General features: G+C 41.1%; 1 protein-coding gene and 1 long non-coding RNA gene across 3 annotated transcripts in view; one reads left to right on the top strand and one right to left on the bottom strand.

Annotated features, from left to right (window-relative positions):
* The window catches only part of LOC124606087 (cGMP-dependent protein kinase, isozyme 1), a 583031-nt gene that overhangs the window by 41614 nt on the left and 517187 nt on the right, over window positions 1-24230 (bottom strand). For both annotated transcript variants that reach the window (XM_047138062.1, XM_047138056.1), the window contains exons 10-11: window positions 16965-17150; window positions 16806-16872 (exon numbers count right to left, since the gene is read on the bottom strand). In XM_047138062.1, the coding sequence (XP_046994018.1) occupies window positions 16806-16872; window positions 16965-17150 (253 nt within the window). The remainder of the gene's footprint in view (window positions 1-16805; window positions 16873-16964; window positions 17151-24230) is intronic.
* Window positions 4349-13629, top strand: LOC124606104. The gene is made up of 2 exons (XR_006978695.1): window positions 4349-4403; window positions 12171-13629. It is a non-coding gene; the product is annotated as an uncharacterized LOC124606104 (long non-coding RNA).

The following is a 24230-nucleotide window of genomic DNA, read 5'->3' as shown; positions in this document are numbered from 1 at the left end:
GCGGGATACAGTAATATCCTTTTTTAGAGTATCGGTTCTTACCAGTCAAAATTACAAAAATTTAACTGAAGACTAAAACAATGAAATATTCCCGGAATTCAAAAAATTCCCGGGTTTTCCCCGGTTATCACCGGATGAAAAAATTACCGAGATTTTCCTGGATCTCCCGGTTGTCCCGGGTCGTATACACCCTGAAAGTGCTTCGACAAGATGATCGAACCTTCACCATCTAACTGAACGGTAAACCAACAGCCATGTCCATTAACAGACAAACCTGTGTGGACATTTATGATGCCGCACTCGACGATGATGTAGCCAAGTACCCTCCCTCCCAATGCCCAATGACCCTCTAACTATCAGCGTTGTACTGCCGGATGACCTTTAAACTCCATCTAGGTGTCAATGATTTCCTTCCTGAAGATCTCCATGTCAAAATGATAGACAACGGCCTCACCATCAAAGGAAAACACTGGGATCGCCAGACCATGGATGGTTCCATCATGTGCACTTCCTTAAAACTATCGCACTGCCGCATGACACTGATGTAGCTGCCCCCGAATCCCACTTCTCCAACGATCGTGTCTTGTCCTCATAACCCGATGACCGCTCCGTCATATCACACAGCGTCCTTTGCCTTGCCGGTTTGCGCACGGAAGTTGAGGAGGGGGGGATAGGGACTCTGTTGGAACTCTGTTTCACGAAGGAACGTTGCTGCCAGTCGACGAGATCCTTTGAGATCAATTGGTCTAATGACTTCACTGTGTTCAGTTTTTTGTTTGTGTATGGTCATATCATTAATAAACATTGTTCTTCAGAGTATTACGATCGTGTGGTTATTCATTGTAACCATCTCCTACACCCTGTGTAACCACACACCAGTGGGAGTAACCTATAGTTGGCATGTCCTGTATTCCACTTCCACTGCACAAGTAATAGTGCCTGCCAGTTTTCAAGCAGGAAATTTTTCCGCACGCAAAGATCTGAGGTAATTTTTAGAAAAGCGTAGCTCCAGCCCTACTTAACCTTCGTTACGCACTTTTTATAAATGACCGTTAATAATTGTTTTTCTGTGCAGGATTTGACAAGGAATACAGGAAAAAAGTTTTAAAAATATCACATTTACATTTTTTGAAATATGTGTATATTTTTTGTAACTTTGCATACTTGCAAAACCGCATGTATGACAGCACATTTACCGATACACATTTAGAGCTGTGTCAGTTCAAATAAGCAAAGGAACTACCCATGTCACACACTGACCAACAGCAGGTGTCTAAAGCAGTGCAATTATAACTAAGAACAGATTTTTTGCATACTCAGGAAGAAAGGAAGGAAGGAAAGAAGGGACTTAGGAGTACCAGCAGATTCTGGGTGGAATTACGGAACTCAGAAACCCGTTAGACCTGTAGGGAATGAAAAGTCTGTAACGTTCCCTGGCAACACACACACTATTAATAAACTAAAATTCAATTTTACTATATACGCCGCTATGAAGCAATTTGTATATACTGTAATTATTTAACAAAAAATATTATTTAATTTTGTGTAAAGGACATTCGTTATTATTGTAATATTTTCTGTAGTAATATTCTCGATGTATTTATGATTGTAATACACTCCTGGAAATTGAAATAAGAGCACCGTGAATTCATTGTCCCAGCAAGGGGAAACTTTATTGACACATTCCTGGGGTCAGATACATCACATGATCACACTGACAGAACCACAGGCACATAGACACAGGCAACAGAGCATGCACAATGTCGGCACTAGTACAGTGTATATCCACCTTTCGCAGCAATGCAGGCTGCTATTCTCCCATGGAGACGATCGTAGAGATGCTGGATGTAGTCCTGTGGAACGGCTTGCCATGCCATTTCCACCTGGCGCCTCAGTTGGACCAGCGTTCGTGCTGGACGTGCAGACCGCGTGAGACGACGCTTCATCCAGTCCCAAACATGCTCAATGGGGGACAGATCCGGAGATCTTGCTGGCCAGGGTAGTTGACTTACACCTTCTAGAGCACGTTGGGTGGCATGGGATACATGCGGACGTGCATTGTCCTGTTGGAACAGCAAGTTCCCTTGCCGGTCTAGGAATGGTAGAACGATGGGTTCGATGACAGTTTGGATGTACCGTGCACTATTCAGTGTCCCCTCGACGATCACCAGTGGTGTACGGCCAGTGTAGGAGATCGCTCCCCACACCATGATGCCGGGTGTTGGCCCTGTGTGCCTCGGTCGTATGCAGTCCTGATTGTGGCGCTCACCTGCACGGCGCCAAACACGCATACGACCATCATTGGCACCAAGGCAGAAGCGACTCTCATCGCTGAAGACGACACGTCTCCATTCGTCCCTCTATTCACGCCTGTCGCGACACCACTGGAGGCGGGCTGCACGATGTTGGGGCGTGAGCGGAAGACGGCCTAACGGTGTGCGGGACCGTAGCCCAGCTTCATGGAGACGGTTGCGAATGGTCCTCGCCGATACCCCAGGAGCAACAGTGTCCCTAATTTGCTGGGAAGTGGCGGTGCGGTCCCCTACGGCACTGCGTAGGATCCTACGGTCTTGGCGTGCATCCGTGCGTCACTGCGGTCCGGTCCCAGGTCGACGGGCACGTGCACCTTCCGCCGACCACTGGCGACAACATCGATGTACTGTGGAGACCTCACGCCCCACGTGTTGAGCAATTCGGCGGTACGTCCACCCGGCCTCCCGCGTGCCCACTATACGCCCTCGCTCAAAGTCCGTCAACTGCACATACGGTTCACGTCCACGCTGTCGCGGCATGCTACCAGTGTTAAAGACTGCGATGGAGCTCCGTATGCCACGGCAAACTGGCTGACACTGACGGCGGCGGTGCACAAATGCTGCGCAGCTAGCGCCATTCGACGGCCAACACCGCGGTTCCTGGTGTGTCCGCTGTGCCGTGCGTGTGATCATTGCTTGTACAGCCCTCTCGCAGTGTCCGGAGCAAGTATGGTGGGTCTGACACACCGGTGTCAATGTGTTCTTTTTTCCATTTCCAGGAGTGTATTTCTATACTCATAATGTAATTACGAAATGTGTCAATATCTGCGGTAAGAAAAATGTAAAATACAGCCGCAGATTACAAAGAGACATTAACGGTTGATAGTCGTATAAATAGGAATACATAGTGTGCGTTCTTTGTCGTCTTCCTCGAGAGCTGAGAGAGAGAGAGGAACCTGTGAGTAGCATTTTATGAATGGGTAGACTTCATTTGTCTGCATCTAGATTTAGCCGCCATTAGAGGAGAAATTACAAACTAATGTAAGTTGAATTATTGTTGTGGTCTAAATACATTATAATTTATCAAAAGTGTGTATTACTAATGTAAATTAGCTTGCCCATGTCATCTATAATATTTGTTTAAAGAATTTTCAGCACTTTTAGCGGTGTTGTTGGGCTGTGCCGCGACCGAACGATTTGCAGCGGCGGTACATTTAAAAAATTGTTCCGCTAAGAAAAATGAACCAAACCCGTAAATCGGGAGCAGATAAAGATTAGCAGTGAATTAAGAAAATGTTTTTCTTTTACAGCGATCCTGAGACTGACGGAATTTATTACTAGTTTCACATTTGTGCATTCGTAGGCGGATAGTTAACGTTGAAATTTAACAATTTGTTGGTTCTTTCAAATAACTTAAATGTATAGTGAAGTGTGTTTTATCAATGATAATTAAACGTTCAGGTCGGCTTGGCAATATTTAACCATTTTCTGCTAATAGAGAGTCTTGTGTTCCATAGCTAACGCCGGGAAAGAATTCAATAAATATTAAAAAAAAAAAACTACTACATTTAGAAAATGTGTGCCCAGGCCGAATTAAGTAAAAGATTTAATTTTCAACTAAATATTCTTAATCAGTTAATATAAATTTATCAGCATGAGAGGGTTGACTAAGTTCACGTAATTTTAAATGTACTTAATTCTGTCTAAATGAACTTTTATTACCACACGTAAATAAGGGGTTCTACAACAAAGTTCGTACGTACAGAAAGAAAGAGCAAATAACAAAAACAATTTAAAAAAGATAACATTTGAAAACAAAATCATTTCATTAACTATTTAATTTATTTTTTAAAATTTAATTTCGTTAAATTGGCGCCCAACGTGGGGGACGAATATGCAGTGGCCACAAAATACCCATGAGATAACTAGGGAATTATTGTAGTCGAACTTTGTTGGAGAACAATTAATAATTTTTTCATGTATTGTATGTATTGCCTAACCAATATTGTGTGGTAATACCTGTATATGATTTTTTGCATGAGAACACTATATACCCAGAGGCAAGCTGAAGAAGAAAGCTCATTATATCAAAAAATTAATTACCTACCACAATACCAGGGGGCAGCTGCACCCAAGATAGAACACCTGAAGGTAAAGCTACAGTGTAGTTGTCCTGTGGGTAGTAAAGTAGTCTCAGTGCAGTGTTCTCGGATCATTAGTGGTGTGCTTGTTGTTAGTGTTCTTTTTTTTAAAATAACAGGACATTTGAGTAGTTAGTCATCGTAGTATACAATAAGTGTGTTTCAACAAATGACAATTTCTTGTGTGATTATGTCAGTGAAACCTGAGTGTTAGGATATTTAGTTCAGATTTTGTTTCTTTTGTTGACTATGGTTAGATTGCGTAGTCAGAAAGATATAAACATGGATAATGAACAACAGTTAGCAAGCAGTGATACCGAGTTAGAAAGTGAGGCACAAAGTAATGTTAGTGGCGTAGTTCAGGAAGTACAATGTGAGAGTCTGGGGGCAGAAGGGCAAGAAATGTTGCCACTGCCAGCCAGTGATTCAGTTGAAAGTAGAAATACTGTGCCACCCACAAGCACTAGACACGGACCAGAGAGTGGTGAGGTGTCAGAAGTAAAATCATTAAGAGTTATGTTCGAGCGCATGCTCAATTTCCAAGATATGTTTGTGCATGAACAAGCAGAGCGTGACCAGAGATTGGTAGCTGAATTTGCACGTATGCAAGCAGAACGCGAAAGAGAACGTGATGCTAAACAAGCAGAGCGTGATCGACGCCAGCATGAGAGAGACTTGCAGATAATGCAATCTTTGGAAGCTATGCAAAGTGAGATTGTTAGTTTGAGACAAAACTATGAAACCATACCAAAAGCGGTGCAAGAACTGAGCGAAAGAGTGGATAATATCCAGGTGGCTAAAATTAGAAATTGACACAAGTCAAGCAATTGAGCAGAAAATGTCCGAACAAGTTCACAAAATTGAAAACCAATTTATAAAAAAAATAGACGAGAAGGTGCACGCCGCAATTGAGGCCAAAGACGTGGGCTCCGATGCGGAACTGCAGGACCTAAAAAAGGCGGTGCACACTGACATTCCCGCTGTGGCAGCGGAATGTCAGCCGTCGTCTCGCGAAGCTGGAAAGCAGCTTGCTGCACGGCGACGCACAGGCGTGTGTCACGCCAGCCACGTCCAACAATGATAGGCATATAAATACAGCAGTGAAAAATTGCGACTGCGAGACAGAACAGGCAACCAATGTTAGCGAAACAAACAAATGTCACTCCAAAATAGTGATTGAAGAAAGCCTGATTAAAAACCGACAGTTTCAGATCTTTACAACGGAGAAGAAACTGTTCACCCTGTAGTATTTATCAAGGGATTTAGAAATATTTTGCCTAGCGTTTGGAGTCACACACAGAAAATACAGTTCGTTATGTCTTACATACAAGGAGATGCTGCATTATGGGCAACCGAAGTAGCTGACAGTTGCGACACATATGAGCAATTTGAAAAGGCATTCTTGGCCAAATATTGGTCAACATGTATTCAGGAGAGATTACGGAAAGAGGTATATAATCCAGAGCCGTATTCTCCACGATTAAGCAATTTGCGAAAATATTTTGACAAGTACATTAATAAGACCCGTTACTGGGACGAGCAGATTTCATCCCGGGATTTGATCAGACTTTTGAAATCACACTTGCCGATACACGTAAAGGAAAAACTTATACACGTACTGGAGAACGACATGGAACATTTCTTGTCTGTTCTGGACTCAATTGACCTGATTCAGGAGGATGTTAAGGCAGCCTCTGAACAGGCTAGAAGTAATGGAAACGGTTACAGAAATGGTCGAAATAACACGCCTCCACCAAATAATGGAAACGGCGGAGGTAACAATAGGAGACAAGATTATGTACAAAACGAGAATAGAGGTAGAGACCGGAACGGCAATAGTCCGCCGGTGAATAATGATCGGAAAAGGAGGTCTGATGACCGATATGAAACAGGCCCACCAAGCAATAGTAGATGGAAAAATGCCAGGGGGACGTGGAACACTAATACCTATAACGATGCAAACCGAACTTGGCCACAGAACCAGAGGCCCAATCCGGACCGGCAAAACAGTGAAAGATATGACAATAACCGACCGCCACCACAAAACGCGCCAATTGTGCAACCGTGGCGGCCGACGCAACACAACTTACACATAGTGGAGGTCAGCGACACAGAGCAGCCACACCCATCCACCAGCAATAATCCAACAAACTAGATTCAGCCGAGATACGCTCTCCATCGTCGGCTGAGGTTTGGAGTGAGAGCAGCCCGACACAGAATAAAACATCGGAAATCTGTATCCTCAGATATAATGACGGGGTACAGATGGGACATGAATTAATAACTGAACCAACCACGTGCATAAAGGAGCACAGAGGCAAAGTACAAGCGATAATAGAGATCAAAATTAACAATATTGATGTGCAAGCAATCGTAGATACAGGTGCTACTGTCAGTATCATGAGTATGGACTTATTCAGAGTACTGGGGAAAGAAAAGCGTATGCTGACTTTTCCTGTGAACAATTGCAAAGTCACTGGTGCCATCAGTGCACAGCGACAAATAATTAAACTCCTGGCGTGCTCATTCCTGGTAGTAAAGGGTTTAAAGGTAGCCTGCATTTTTGGGGTAGATTTTTTGAGACAAAGGGACGCAGTAATCGACCTTTCTCAGGGAAAATTAAGTTTGACGAACGCGGGTAGGAGGATAGAATTGTCCATGCTCAGATCTGAAGAGGTACCTGTGCCTAATTGTAACGCTATTAACATAAAATGTAGGAATCAGTGGATACTACATTTAGACAATCATTCTCTAGGACAAAATCTCTATTATCCAGATGTACAAAGTGATCAATTAAAAGCAAATGTGGACGCACTTGTGAACAAAGTATCACAGTCCGAAAATTTGAACTCAATGCAACAGCAGGATTTGGTACAGTCATTATCTAACTATGCAGATGTATTTTCAGAACGTACAGGAATTGTTAAGGGATATCAATACAATATCGAGGTGAAGCCTCACAAAACCTACTGTCGAGCCTCATACTCCATTCCTTAGTCCAAGAAGGAAATAGTAGCTATCTCTTAGCAGATCCCCACTCAGGGAGAGTACGGGGACTGTATCCGCGTAAGGATGTGAAAACATTCCTACAGTAAATGACTAATAGTCCTATGTGTTATGTGTAAAAAAAAAGGCACACCATTCTTTTGAAAATGAATGAACATTAATGATGTGTGATCTGTAGAGATAATGTACTAGTGTAGAAGTATTTAGTTATAAGAATATGATTGACTTTCTCTTTTGTTTATGAATATTTGTGTTATGTCTTCTTTTAATTAGTGTTAGCTTAAACATGCTCTAAATGTCTGCACAGATAACCTGATTAGTGCAATTATTTGTAGTGTTAAATTGTGACAGATCAGTCAGGAGGAACATTTTAGTAGTGATTAGTTTGTGTACTGCACAATATTCTATATGTGTGTCAAACTTGAAATATTTCTTGGTACAATCTTTTCTCTCTCTCTCTCTCTCTCTCTCTCTCTCTCTCTCTATATATATATATATATATATATATATATATATATATATATATATATATATATATAGTTATAATAGAGGGAAACATTCCACGTAGGAAATATATATCTAAAAACAAAGATGATGTGACTTATCAAATGAAAGTGCTGGCAGGTCGACAGACACACAAACAAACACAAACATACACACAAAATTCAAGCTTTCGCAACAAACTGTTGCCTCATCAGGAAAGAGGGAAGGAGAGGGAAAGACGAAAGGAAGTGGGTTTTAAGGGAGAGGGTAAGGAGTCATTCCAATCCCGGGAGCGGAAAGACTTACCTTAGGGGGAAAAAAGGACGGGTATACACTCGCACACACACACATATCCATCCACACATATACAGACATATACAGACACAAGCAGACATATGTCTGCTTGTGTCTGTATATGTGTGGATGGATATGTGTGTGTGTGCGAGTGTATACCCGTCCTTTTTTCCCCCTAAGGTAAGTCTTACCGCTCCCGGGATTGGAATGACTCCTTACCCTCTCCCTTAAAACCCACTTCCTTTCGTCTTTCCCTCTCCTTCCCTCTTTCCTGATGAGGCAACAGTTTGTTGCGAAAGCTTGAATTTTGTGTGTATGTTTGTGTTTGTTTGTGTGTCTGTCGACCTGCCAGCACTTTCATTTGATAAGTCACATCATCTTTGTTTTTAGACATACATATATATATATATATATATATATATATATATATATATATATATATATATATATATATATATATATCAGATTGACAGACTCGAACCCAGAATAATATCAATAATATGAGACCCTGAGAACTTTATTTTCAAACCAGTGTTATCAAAGAGAATAATGCACCCAGTAGTGACCCGAGGGCACCATGGGAGGCAAACTTATTGCAAATTTAAGTAACGCAAAGTTACGCACAAAGAAGCTTCAATTGAAGCATGTGCAGATCCAATCAGTAAAAAAGAGCTAGCCTGATACAGTCCAAGTCACTTTTAGCCTACAGAGACTACACTGTAGTTACGTAGGACCTTGCAAGTAAAGTGAGACATGATTTCAAAGGAGTTATTGAACAATATGCCTGAATCCTGCTGGAATGCACAAATAAAATCTACTCGAACATAAATATAGATGATTTTTGGGCAAACTAATACGCAATTTTAATATTTGTTACCATGTACGCAATTATCACACACCTTGGTAAAGAGCGAACAAAGAAATTACGAATGTGCTGTTACAAAAAATTGCACAACGGACATTGTAACTGAAAGAACTTAAACAAAAGTGTAGTATTGTGTGGCAGAGACAGACAGTGACTGTTAAACCTGCAGCAATACGTCACGAGGTTGTTCTGAACAAGCAATAAGAAACTGTATCATCGCCGTGTGTGCAAGTGGTTGCATGTTTGCTGGAGCACTGTAAGAAAATGTCTCACGGGCGAGCTGATATACAACGCGCATCCGGCTACCTAAGCCATGCAGCGGCCGCAGCAGGCAGTAGCAGACCAGACAGCCACACGCCTCTCCGCGCCGTAGCTGTCAACACCGGGGGCGGTGACCTACACGGAGCAGATGCGCCGCGCCGAGCGCCGCTCAACTATCACTCCGCACCGCTCACCAACTACAGCATTATTGACATATTCCAAAATATTTACATAAACTCATAACATGTCAATGAACTCGATTTTTGATAAACAGTGAATATTTGTTATGTATACCCGTAAATTGACAAGAGAAAATGAACACTAACAAGATTTGTAACATATAGGTAGTGGGAACATTATGAAAAGTGACGTTGTGCTAAATGATTTCAAAAAAACTAAGTGATATATCCTAGGACAAGTGACCTTGCAGTATATCGCAAAAATGATAATTACGAGTTGTTAACCACACACAACAAACTTTCGTTGAACTGTATGTGACTGTGCTATTATGTAACTGTTGATGACAAAATGCTAAATCAATTCAAAAGAATGACTGTTAAAGAGACAAGATTAATCATGAACCAACTGGGATGGCGGGGCTCCGCCACAGTTTTGCCCAGGTTTCCTGCCTGCCTTCGCCCAGATGGAGGAGCCATGAACATATATAACCCTGGGACTAATTAAAAGAGCCATTTCATATAAAAAATACAGAATTGTAAAGAACGTTACTGGCACCATTGTGTCATAGTATAGAAACTCTTTGCCAAATGCTGCCAGGGGGCAATGTAACGTTCCCTGGCAACACACACGCTATTAATAAACTAAAATTTAATTGTACTATATACGCCGCTATGAAGCAATTTGTATATACTGTATTTATTTAACAAAAATATTATTTAATTTTGTGTAAAAGACATTCGTTATTATTGTAATATTTTCTGTAGTAATATTCTCGATGTATTTATGATTGTAATATTTCTATACTCATAATGTAATTACGAAATGTGTCAATATCTGCGGTAAGAAAAATATAAAATACAGCCGCAGTATGCAAAGAGACATTAACGGTTGATAGTCGTACAAATAGGAATACATAGTGTGCATTCTTTGTCGTCTTCCTCGAGAGCTGAGAGAGAGAGGAACCCGTGAGTAGCATTTTATGAATGGGTAGACTTCATTTGTCTGTATCTAGATTTAGTCGCCATTAGAGGAGAAATTACAAACTAATGTAAGTTGAATTATTGTTGTGGTCTAAATACATTATAATTTATCAAAAGTGTGTATTACTAATGTAAATTAGCTTGCCCATGTCATCCATAATATTTCTTTAAAGAATTTTCAGCACTTTTAGCGGTGTTGCTGGGCTGTGCCGCGACCGAACGATATGCAGCGGCGGCACATTTAAAAAATTGTTCCGCTAAGAAAAATTAACCAAACCCGTAAATCGGGAGCAGATAAAAATTAGCAGTGAATTAAGAAAATGTTTTTCTTTTACAACGATCCTGAGACTGACGGAATTTATTACTAGTTTCACATTTGTGCATTCATAGGCGGATAGTTAACGTTGAAATTTAACAATTTGTTGGTTCTTTCAAATAACTTAAATGTATAGTGAAGTGTGTTTTATCAATGATAATTAAACGTTCAGGTCGGCTTGGCAATATTTAACCATTTTCTGCTAATAGAGACAGTCTTGTGTTCCATAGCTAACGCCGGGAAAGAAGTCAGTAAATATTTAAAAAAAAACCACTGCATTTAGAAAATGTGTGCCCAGGCCGAATTAAGTAAAAGATTTAATTTTCAACTAAATATTCTTAATCAGTTAATATGAATTTATCAGCATGAGAGGGTTGACTAAGTTCACGTAATTTTAAATGTACTTAATTCTGTATAAATGAATTTTTATTACCACACGTAAATAAGGGGTTCTATAACAAAGTTCGAACGTACAGAAAGAAAGAAAGAAAGAGCAAATAACAAAAACAATTTAAAAAAGATAACATTTGAAAACAAAATCATTTCATTAACTATTTAATTTATTTTTTTAAATTTAATTTCATTAAAAGTCCCATTCCATACTGATTGTGTTTATTACACTGGATGCCAGTACAGCCCGTACACCATTCTGAAGTCTATATACCAGCCTAAAATGTGGACAATTGTATAATAAATGCCTTCTTTGTGTGTGAAATGACGCTGCAAGAATACGTAAATAAAAGTAAGGTTGATAATTTCTATGTAGTTACGTTTATTCATAAACTAAACTAAACTCTGCCAGAACAGGCCACGAAGGCCCGATGGTATCGACTGGCCGCCGTGTCCTCCTCAGATCACAGGCCTCAATGGATGTTGATATGTAGGGGCATGTGGTCAGCACACTGCTCTCCCGGCCGTATGGCAGTTTACGAGACCGGAGCCGCTACTTCTCAATCAAATAGCTCCTCAGTTTGCCTTACAAATGCACCCCGCTTGCGAACAGCGCTCGGCAGACCGGATGGACACCCATCCTAGTGCTAGACTAACCTGACTTTGGTGAAGTGACGGGAACCGATGTTACCACTGCGGCAAGGCCGTTGGCTACCTTTATACATATTAATGTTAATTTTGATAAAGTATCAGTACAGTACCCTTGTAATATGCAATTATAACATAAAATATGATCGGGCAGTGTTTTCACAAGTTGAAGTTGCATTGACTTTTCGTTGCTTTGCTTCGATGTTTATAGTTTTTTCTGCTTTTATGATATTTTATGAATAAAAACATATCCTTGTTGAGTATAATATGTCATTTCATTTTACAGAAAATAACTGAAATAATGTGTGACTCATAGAACATTGGTGAAATTAGTAAGATTTTGTTTTGTTGCAGGCTATGGCTACCCACAGATCTTACAGCTGAAGAAATTTGTACTTAACTAGAAAATTTTCAATGTAATATTGATATACCATTTGAACATCATGATGACAGTGAAGACAGAATGATGTGCGGTACTCCGCAGACTAATAACCCGCCGCGTGGGACAGCTGTGAGGTCTCAGGTGCCCTGCCACGGTTCGTGCAGCTGCCTCCGTCGGAGTTAGATTAAATAGTGTGTAAGTCTAGGAACTGATGACCTCAGCAGTTTGGCCCCAAGGAACTTACCACAAATATATTGAAAAATAAATAAAATAATAACACAAAAAGTCTTCAAGCGTGTGCTAGTACTTCACAAAATATTACAGAACGTCAACTAAGAGCTAATGAGGAAGAGGCAGTCAATGAAGAAAATATACAAACTGTATCTCTTTAGGTATGTACTTAGTACTTCATAGAATATGGACGGACAACTGTGCAGTTCACTTTCTTTTAAATTATCGTGGAGATGAAGTATGGAGAAAAGTAGAATGAAGATTGAAGTGAGGGCAATAACAGTAGTGAGAAAGTATTATGGAAGGATGATTCGGTTTAATGTCCCGTCGTCAGCGAGGTCGTTAAGAGACAGAGCACAAGCTCAGATCATGTCAAGGATGGGGAAGGAAATCGGCTGTCCCCTTTCAAAGAAACCACCCTGGCAATTGCCTGGAGCGACTTAGAGAAATCAAAGAAAGACTAAATCTGGATGGCCAGATGCGGATCTGAACTGTCATTCTCGTGAATGGGAGTCCAGTGTGTTATCCGCTGCGCCACTTTGCTCGGTCACTAACAGTTGTAAACGATTTTAATGAACAAGTGGATGGCGTAGATAAAGGTGAGGCCTGCGTATGAAATACGCCGAAAATCAAAAATAGTGTTGGTTCAGACTGTTTTATGCACTGCTGGAAATGACCCTTGAGAATTCCTGTATTTCATACTGTGACGTAAATGAGACACTTCCATTGATTTATTTCAAGTGTAGAACTATGCTTGGTCTACTCACACTTAGAGAGCAAGTGTCCAAAAAAACAGGGAAGGCGAAAGGGTGTCAAAATATTCCTCTTTCAACTCCAAGCAGAAAAAAGATAGCATTTTCTGTACTAGATGATATACTTTTCAGAATACAGTATCTTACTGGCCAACATTTGCCAATTCAAGAGGCAGATGTGAACTTTGCTCATCTGCAAAGGTGGAATATAGACCCATTCAAAGTGTTCGGAGCATAATATTATTTGGTTTGTCTGTTAGTCAAACACTGAAATGTTTTTGTAAGTATCACGAGAAGCAATAAGCCTAGCTGTATGATTCTTTTGGGACTTCTCCGTCCCTTAATGTACTTTGCCTGTGTACCAATGTCAGGACTTACAAGTCCTTTGAACATTTTATGTATTTTAATGGCTCTGTATCATTGCACAAATACAATAATTTGCTGTTAATTCAGTAGCAACTCATCAAGTATTAATGTAAAAATTTTGAACCCTATTTTTTATATTTTATACAGTTACAGTAAATTAAGAGTTAATGCCCCATCGACAGCAAGGTCGCCGAGCGTTTTTGAGGTGCCATGTTATGGATTGCGCGGACCCTCCTGCCGGTCATGGGCGTGCCTCGGTCATGGGCGTGTGTGTTGTTGTTAGCATAAGTTAGTTTATGTAGTGTGTAAGTCTAGGGACCAATGACCTCAGCAGTTTGGTCCCTTAGGAATTCACATACATCTGAACTTTAAAAAAAAAATTTACAGCAAGTCATTAAAGACAGAGCACGAGCTCATTTAAGGAAGAATGGAGAAGGAAAGCAGCCGTGCCCTTATTAAAGGAGCCATAGGAGCCATACTAGCATTTGCCAGGAGTGATTTAGGAAAATCATGGAAAAAACTAAATACTGATGGCAGGAGGCGGATTTGAACCATTGTCCTCCCACATGTGAGCCCAGTCTGCTGGCCACTGTGCCATCTCACTCGATGACGTATTTAAGAAGCTATAGAGATTTATACCACCCATGAAGTTCAGAATTTTTCGTGTTTGTTGCCGGACCTAGCAGATTTTAGCTCAATTTTTATCATCACTGAGTGTTATGTACTAAGGCCGTTGCTGTAGATAGTAGTCGTCACGAGAACATCTCAACTTCTCAGTTAAACTTTAGGTTGGTACTACACCTAATTTAAATCATACTATTGTCATGAAATGGTGTAAACCTCCGGACGACACGTCATTCAAATGTCTGCAAAAACAGTGCGAAAATTCTTTCCTGTATTCAATGTATCTTTACTCTTAATTTCCTATAAGACTTACAAAAGAGTTGCATCACTAAATCTGTCTGATCTTCATCCACTATTCCGGTGCACAAAAATACCGTAATTGCCCTAAAGGAACCAAAGTGGATACCTGTACCTCAGTGATTTAATAACGTTCCAAAAGGCATTCCTGACTTCCTCTTGAGCCGCCTGGCTACTATTTGGTTAGGTCATTGGTTCTCAACCTGGGCCTTATCGTCCTCTGGGAGGCGTTTTCACTTCTCATAGGGGCAGTGGAATGGAAAACTTAAAGGTGGGAGATTTGTAATGGAAAGAGTGCACTGGGGATGAGGAAAGGAGTGGGAGGAAGATAAGGGAAGTTTCTGTATTTGATAAAGATGTACATGGATTTAATTAATGGAAATGGTAATTCGGTCACCAGTTACTATAAAAATGAGAGAAAAATAAATAAATAAAAAAATAATAAAAAATGGAAACATACAAATGTGAACCTGTTTCACACAACTTTGTAAAAATTAATACTTTATCTGCTACAAACCACTGTAAAATCAGCCCTCGAAGTGGATGAGCTCACACTCATGCAAAATTCCAAGGAAATTTCCCGAAGAGCCTCGTACATACTACTCATTTATCAACAGTGAAGCATCAGTGGTGAGTCTGATGGAACCATGTGTTTGTTATATACCATGAGGGTTGCCCAGAAAGTAAAGTTCGATCGGTTGTGAATAGGAAACCTCAGGGAAAAATAAAAATTTTTACTTGCAGCAGCTAGCTAAATTGGGGATAATAGGAGTTTGTGGCACAACTTGACCAGAAGAAGGGATCGGTTGGTAGGACATGTTCTGAGGCATCAAGGGATCACCAATTTAGTACTGGAGGGCAGCGTGGAGGGTAAAAATAGTAGAGGGAGACCAAGAGATGAATACACTAAGCAGATTCAGAAGGACGTAGGCTGCAGTAGGTACTGAGAGATGAAGCTTGCACAGGAGAGAGTAGCATGGAGAGCTGCATCAAACCAGTCTCAGGACTGAAGACCACAACAACAACAACAACAACAACAACAGCTACGGTACACCTTCCAGCTACTTCTCTACAAAGTCGCCGTTCCGATATAGACATTTATTGCTGCGTTGTACCAACTTTGCAATACCATCGCCATAGAAGGCAGCCGTCTGTGCCTTTTGCCAATTCTCTGTGCTGGTCTGCAGCTCATTGTCCGGGCCAAAATGTTGTCTTCACAGTCAGCAGAGATGAAAACCAGAGGGAGCCTTGTCCTGGCTGTGTGGTGAGTGACCAAACATTTCCCACAGAAATGCTGCAGGAACGTCTTCATTGTTTATGCAGTGTGTGGCCTAGACAAGTCACGAAGGAAAAGCCTGACATTTGCGCTATGTGGGACTGCATTTAAATCAGGTGACATCTCTCGGCAGACACCCATACTTGACGAGTGGCACTAATTTCTAGGCATCTTTAAGTGCTGACTGTGTACTCAGAACTGCAAAATGCATGAGATGATCGACGGGCATACTAGAGACACTGCACAACACATCTGTGCAAAGCTTAATCGGATTTTCACTGTGGTTTCCATTTTGCGACAGATTGGAACATACTTTTAGGAACCCTTCGTACATGCCTGTATCTGGTGAAGCACAGAGAAAATCTATGGCATCTAATCAGTGACATCCATAGTACATTTTGGAACATATTTCCTCGAGCTGGCAGAGAGAAAGTGCTGCCCAAAGGATTCTTCCTTCGCTTAAAAAATGAATAATTGCCATTATTATATCTTTGTGTAAACATATTTCCAAATTAAGCAATAAAGGCCTATCAAATTTAGTGATCACTTTGAAATATTGCACATAGGCAAAGTGGGTAAGCCAATTTATGTTTTCAGGTCTCTGATATAATTTGGAAAATGTAAACTTCGAAACAATGACTGAAATTATTAATAATGATTTTGGACACATTCAATTTCTCTTAAAATGAAGTTGTTATCCATAAAAATTCGCCATTTTTCAGATGCGATTATGGCAATACTTGGCATAGAGCAAGGTTTTCTAAATATAGCTCTGGGATTAGTACTTAAGGTGTTAGCGGCCGATATGGAGGAAAGTTGTGGCGGCCACAGTTCTAAGAGTTCTAAGGTGGCATGAATGCTCTCGGTTCAAAAAGGCTGAGACTACAAATCGAGACTACAAATTTCCTAACAAGTCAAAAGTTATTTGCAGTGAAAAAGTTGGGTACACCACCGTGTGTTTGGTGTACCTCTCCACATCACCACCAGCTAGTGAGTTGGACAGCAAAGATGATGGACAGCTAATAACAGACATATGGTATGAGCATAATAGTGCAACTCACCTGTTGGACAATGGGAGCTGGTAACGTTCTATGCCTTAGGCCTTCCCAGTCAAAGCCCTGGAACCACCTGAAAATTAAAAGTTGACAAAAGCGTTGATTTTCCAGCACTTCGTGCTTCAAGCGCAGGTTCGTATTTATGAGAAGCAAAGAGATACCCACTTGTGCTTCTTGATGTCCTGAATGCCTCCTCGCTGGTAGCCAAGCCTCTCGGAGGGGGCGTCACGACACAGTCGCTTAATCAAACTTTGTGCAGCTCGCGTGATGTGCCGAGGGAAGTCCACCATGTCGATTCCCTTCAGAATTATGTTATACGTCTTCATAGGATCAGCTGCAGTGAACGGCGGCCTGCAAAATGTTTGCTGTGTTACCATTGAGTGCAACAAAGGTGAAAACAAAGACGAGAAAATTACAAGTTTTAAAATACTAACAATGAAAATGTTAAATGCAATAACAATAATCTGAAATGAGTGAGGCAACCTTCTACAATTTGACACACAGAGTGAAAAATTCTGTACTGTGCCCCTGTTATCCTACATAATCACTCCTGTAAAAAAATTTTCCAAGTTTCAATGAAGTGTCTTCATTCTTTGTCATTTAAGAGGTATTAATCCAGGGGTAGTCACAACGCGACTTGCGTCTTCATGCGATCTTACCAAGCCAAGTGTAGCTCTTCTTGACTTGGCAAATCTGCAAGTACACAAGCAGGTTGTGTTTAGCTTTCACAGCAGCTTAAAATCTTTCAGGAATAATTTGAAAGTACAACATTCGTTCATTGCAAACGTTTCCTGAAAATTTTGAAACATTTTATAAGGTCCCAGTCGGCTGGGAGATTACTTTGTGTAAAGTTTATGACTTCACTGAAGAAATAATTTCTTTTTTAGTTTAAGAATGGCTTTATTAAATTTTGTTTGGTGCTGACATTGGCAGGGACGGGTAACCTGCTTCGCCAAATATGTATCTGAAGCTACTGGTACTGCAAGAGGACGAAGGACTACAAGGACTAAAACGAGATATTTGTTGAACTGTATAAGTTTGGCTGGAGATTTCAGAAGTAAACTGCTTGTCAACAGAAGAGTGTGCCAAGACTGGTCTTAATTTTTGGCACAATTTAGTATATGCACAACATAACATTTGCAAGAGAGGTGGTGAACACTGGACACACCACACAGCTAAAGTAACTTACTTAGTGTTTGTAATGAAATGTTATTCAATAATGTTAGTTTTAAAATCAAATAAAAATTTTGATATAACAGATCCTTGAATACTACCATTGCTTTTGAGCAATGCCATCATAACAAGCTCCAAAATGCAACAAAACATGATTTATAAATGGCGAGCAATGACATTATCCATTCTCAAGGCATCGAAGTATAGACATGAAATACAGAATAGCACAGATATTTAATAATAAATATAGGAACTAATGTGATTACCAAGGGATATTGGAGGTTTTGATCTGAGTCAAACTGCTATAACCGCTAACTCACAACAGTACCCAAATATACAAAACGAAACAAGCAGAAAACACGATGCTATAGAATGGTTGCTTTCAAATACGGAAAGAATACACAATTAGCGCGGACAAAGTTAACAGGCATCGAAAGCATTCACTTGACCTGCATAGCTCGACTTCAAAGATCGACACCAGTGCAAAAAGCCAAAAAGCAATATCAATACACATAAAAAACCGCACCAATCAACGAAATGAAGTGTCGAAATAAAGCAAAGCAGTCATATAAAATAAAAATTGAGTCTCTGAGTCTCAAAGCAACTAGCACACCAGGTAAGAATTTGGAAATAATCAAGGTCTGATTCCATCGTCTGCTTTTACCTAACAATGACATTTTGACTCATGACGTCATGTTTCAAATTAACAGCATAGTTTACATGCGTTACTAAGACGACCACGAAAAACATTTAATAATAGGCCAATTACATATTTCAAGATGATGATCGCAAGATATAGCATTACGGTCTAAGACAATTATAAAAACAAACGAAGTGTCTCAGTAAGCTACTAAAATGAAATTAAAGGAATAACCGTCGCAATGAGGGGGAATGGGTGGGGACAAATTAAAAAAGTTAATTGTTGTGACTTGGCAAGACAGCCAAGCCACTAGGAGGTAGCCGAAAGGCACGCGTTTAAGCTCACGCAGGCTGGCGTGAGGTCTGGAACAGTAAAGGAGTTGCGTCTAGTAAAAAAAGTACGTAGCTTCTGGAATACTTAACTTTAATCCATAATTGGTGAACATCGGTCTGACGGTACATGCATCACAAGATAAATAGCAAATGATAATGGCGCCTTGCTAGGTCGTAGAAAATGACGTAGCTGAAGGCTATGCTAACTATCGTCTCGGCAAATGAGAGCGTAATTTGTCAGTGAACCATCGCTAGCAAAGTCGGCTGTACAACTGGGCGAGTGCTAGGAAGTGTCTCTAGACCTGCCGTGTGGCGGCGCTCAGTCTGCAATCACTGACAGTGGCGACACGCGGGTCCGACGTATACTAACGGACCGCGGCCGATTTAAAGGCTACCACCTAGCAAGTGTGGTGTCTGGCGGTGACACCACATTAATAAACACGTACGGTCATTCCAAAGCAACCAAAAAAAATCTAAAAATTACGCGATATGAATTCGTCTAGAGTAAACCGTACGAAAAAAATACAGAAAATAAAAATTTGGTATACAATAATTCTGTTGACCTGTGTAGGTCAAACGAAGACAGCGATACCAGACACACCCCAGCCACCCTGTCCTCCTCTACCCTTCCCCGCAAAAAAAAAAAAAAAAAAAAAAAAAAAAAAAAAAAAAAAAAAAAAAAAAACTGGATTAAAATTTTTCGCATGACATATACAGCTGAAACAAAGATAGCGATACCGGGACCCCACACCGAACCGTGAAAACCAATACCGCAGTTTTCATTAGGCCTATACAGGGTGATTAAAGGAAACGTTTACAAAATGACAAGGCACATCGGACATACAACAAGGATCAGTAATCACGCAGGAACCGGGATCACAAACGCCATGAGACGGCGCTGCGGTCACGAGAGGACGTTGCTATACAAACACGGCCGGAGCGTGCAGAGACCGTCGCCATTCACGCCTTGCAAGCGTTAGGAAAACAACTTACTGTGAAGTGGCTGAGATGTATTTGATTTATGGGGCGTCCAACTGCAGTGGACGAGAAGCCGTGCGATTGTATCATGCGAAATATCCCGATAGAAAGATGCTGTGCTACACAGTATTCGTCATCTTGTATTGCCAATTGTGTGAAACAGGCTCGTTCCATGTGCACAAGCCGGATGCTGGTCGCCAGTGAGCAATACGGAAGAAAGCGTTCTTGAAAGGGTGCAGCATACGTAGCCAACAAGTACGCGAGGTGTATCCCGCTTCACTGTCATCCCCCAAACCCCCGTCTGGCGCCTTGTGCATGACGAAGGACTGCATCTGTTTCAGGCATTGCAACTGGGGGTCTACAACAAGCGCATGCGATTTGCGCGCTGGTTTCTGCGGGAATCCGCTGCAGACCGAAGATTTACAGCGACAGTCCTCTTCACCGATGAGGCTGCGAATAACCCTTCACAATAAACACACTTGTATCACTTCGGGTAAGGTGATGCTTTCGAATTGCAGGGGGCTACGACCACAAAATTTCTTCTCTCCATTGGGCCTAAGTCAAATGATTCAACAATTACATGAACGAGGATGTGATGAAGTTCATGACCTGTGTACGTGAGCGGATGTGAATCCACATGCTACACATAGGCATGCGTCACAACGCAAATTTACTGATATCGTGTGGGCTGGCACCGTAGGAGACTGTTTAATTGGGCCGTTGCCAAACGCCGGCCGCGGTGGCCGTGCGGCTCTGGCGCTGCAGTCCGGAACCGCGGGACTGCTACTGTCGCAGGTTCGAATCCTGCCTCTGGCATGGGTGTGTGTGATGTCCTTAGGTTGGTTAGGTTTAAGTAGTTCTAAGTTCTAGGGGACTTATGACCTAAGATGTTGAGTCCCATAGTGCTCAGAGCCATTTGAACCATTTTTTTTGTTGCCAAACGATTTTTCCATACCTATTCGTCGCCGCCTTCGATTTCAGAACGACGGAGCCCCAGCGCATTTCAGCAAACAAATGAGCGCACATCTGCAGGCAAACTTTCGCAGTCGTTCGAATGATTGCGGTGACCAGTCGCATGGCCACCACGATCACGTGATCTGTCCCCAGTCCTTTTTTTCCTGTGGGGGTATCTGAAAGGCCTTGTGTATGAAACACCCGTTACATCGCCGGAGGACCGACTGTGCAGCACTGCTGGGGCAGCAGGACCTCTTTGAGAGACACCAGATATCTTTGAGACGATGCGCCGTTCAACGCAGCATCGATGTCAGGCGTGCTTTGACGGATCTGGACAAAACTTTGAGCATCTCTTGTAGTGGGTGTCCATTTGTATCAGGTGTCTAAATAACTGCAGCGCCATTTAGTAGCCCTGGATGGTCTTTGTGACCCTCGGTTCCTATGTGATTACTGAACCTTGTTGTATACCCGGTATGACAGTTTGTAATTTTTTTTTTTGAATGATCCTGAATAACTGAAACACATACATACTTACCAAAAACAGCCCCTCTAAATGAAAGTAACCAAACACGAACCTGAAAACCATTACCTCAAATAAATTCCCCTTGAAGCGTAGTCAACTCCAAATTATCGTAGGTTGGCTACCAAACACACGCACACACACACACACACACACACACACACACACACACACACACACACACATACACACACACAGGGAAGGATGGAGGGAGAGGGACGGGGAGAGAGAGAGAGAGAGAGAGAGAGAGAGAGAGAGAGAGAAAATCGCCCGAAAGAACTATGCCTCTCCACCTCCATGTAATCACCACCCACACACCCACTCACAAATATCCATGTTCAACAAAATACCCAAATGAAAACAACAATTTACATATAAAAGCAACAGGCACAAATCTAAAGAACATAAGCGACAAAAGAAGGATACCAACAAAGACATGGCCCGTTTCGTAATTTTTAATTTCGAAACTATGGTTAACTGCCAGACGAGTGCAACCACTACCTCCCAGTAGAAAAACAATCTGAAATAATATCAGAGCCTTATCAACATATTGCTCAATTAATCTCACCAAAGCCCGTTCTGTACGCTGACTCACAACCTTCAAAATAATATATGAACACCACCAACGAAAACAACAGAACTCCCAGACCTTAATTCACAGAAGCCACTCCGCCTCGCAATTCCCAAGTTTCGACATATCACACTACCACTCATGCATTCGGGCCTCCTAAAGATCCTCTAATTGAGTTCACTACAAACTTCCCTACAGAATGAACACCAGTCCAAAACACACCTGCTACTCACATCACTCTCATGCGAACACTACCACAGGGGATGCCTACGAGACCAACAATACTTCACAAGTACATCACGCAAGGCCAACGTAGATTTCTCGATCCAGGAATCTCTCACGTTATCTCGTTTACATATCCACAAGTGTAGGTCTCTTGTCCGAGCCGGAGGAACTCGAGACAACTTCATAAATTGCCTGTATTGCCGACAGATCATACTTTTGGCACTAAGCCCAATACCCTGGAAAACTCTAATCTCAATATGGACGTCTTCGCCCATAGAAATGCTGAGCGCCCTCGAACACATTTTCAAAGTCAGTTCCATGTCTACAAACAAACGGACAAATACGCAACATTAAATCTAAATAACCATGAATCTTGAAAAGGGAACTGGCAGCTCAAACACGAAAAGTAAATTAAAAAACAAAAAATTGTCTCCTCTTAAAGGAGAACAAGAACTTTCAAAAACGAACTGTTCGGCAAGCAAATGAACGTACAGACACAACTTCAAGGAAAACAACATACAAAAAAATGACAAACTCACACAATTCTCTTTGAAAGAGATATCAACCAACGTGGACTGACAGCTCAAAATGTAGAAAAAGAAGAAAGGAAAAAGTGAAATGTAACTGCAAAAAATTAAAATAAATCACTGAAATGTGAACAACGTACCAACCGTACTACAGACAATGAAAATAGTCAATGACAGCTTGAAGAAAAACTGTTTAAAAGACAAACAACGTTCAATCCAAAGAATGAACAAACTAAGAACGAAAGCTGGTGGCTCAAAAGCGAAAAATAAATGACTACGAAAGGCTCCGACACCGTTGCTACAAACGAAACCAAGACTCAAACATCCACCACAATAGTATGTCCATGCTTACTTCAACATCTAGAAAAATTTAGTGCAAAATGTATGTGAATTGTGTCAAAATGACGTAAAAATGAGAGACGTGGGACACAGGAATTTTATAGGAGTTTGCGAATGGATATACAAGTCGCATCTATGATGCGACCAAACCAAACAATACTTAAAGAGACTTGTTTCTTTTGCAATGTGATAGACTATGGTCTTCTTTTTGATCATTCTGCTTTGTGTCTTATTGATGCGCAGACTAGTAATATCTGGATGTGTGTATTTTACTAGGTTGAGAAAAGTTCTGTACTGCTGGAAATTAGGTATTTGTTATCTTCAAAATATAACTTTTTTAAAGTGATATGTGATTTTACTTATATAGGAGTTAATATAAAGTTATATAAATGTTGGAACACGTGAGGTAATACTGACCCTACGACTTATCTTAGAAGATAGATCAAGGAAAGGCAAACCTACGTTTCTAGCATTTGTAGACATAGAGAAAGCTTTTGACAATGTTGACTGGTATACTCTCTTTCAAATTGTGAAGGTGGCAAGGGTAAAATACAGGGAGAGAAAGGCTGTTTACAATTTATACAAAAACCAGATGGGAGTTATAAGAGCCGAGGGGCATGAAAGGGAAGCAGTCGTTGGGAAGGGAGTGAGGCAGGGTTGTAGCCTATCCCCGATGTTATTCAATCTGTATATTGAGCAAGCAATAAAGGAAACAAAAGAAAAGTTCGGAGTAGGTATTAAAATCCATGGAGAAGAAATAAAAACTTTGAGGTTCGCCGATGACACTGTAATTCTGTCAGAGACAGCAAAGGACTTGGAAGAGCTGTTGAACGGAATGGACAGTGTCTTGAAAGGAGGATATAAGATGAACATCAACAAAAGCAAAACGAGGATAATGGAATGTAGTCGAATTAAGTCGGGTGATGCTGAGGGAATTAGATTAGGAAATGAGACACTTAAAGTAGTAGATGAGTATGGAGAGAATGACGAAGAGAGTGTGGGAAACAACAGGGAGGACAAGGGGAAAGACAGGAACCAAGTGGGCTGTTGAACTTCGGAAGGACTGGTTGGAACTGGGGATCAAGGTCGAAGGAAAGGAAAATTAGAGGAACAAATATTCACCGACCAATATGCCGGAGATCAATGACAGAGAAGAATACAGGAAAAGATTA

Source organism: Schistocerca americana, chromosome 1 (assembly GCF_021461395.2).
Source record: "Schistocerca americana isolate TAMUIC-IGC-003095 chromosome 1, iqSchAmer2.1, whole genome shotgun sequence".
In the NCBI taxonomy this organism is placed as follows: Eukaryota; Metazoa; Arthropoda; class Insecta; order Orthoptera; family Acrididae; genus Schistocerca; species Schistocerca americana.
Note: the sequence above shows the minus strand (reverse complement) of the source record. Positions and strands in the feature narration are given on the sequence as shown.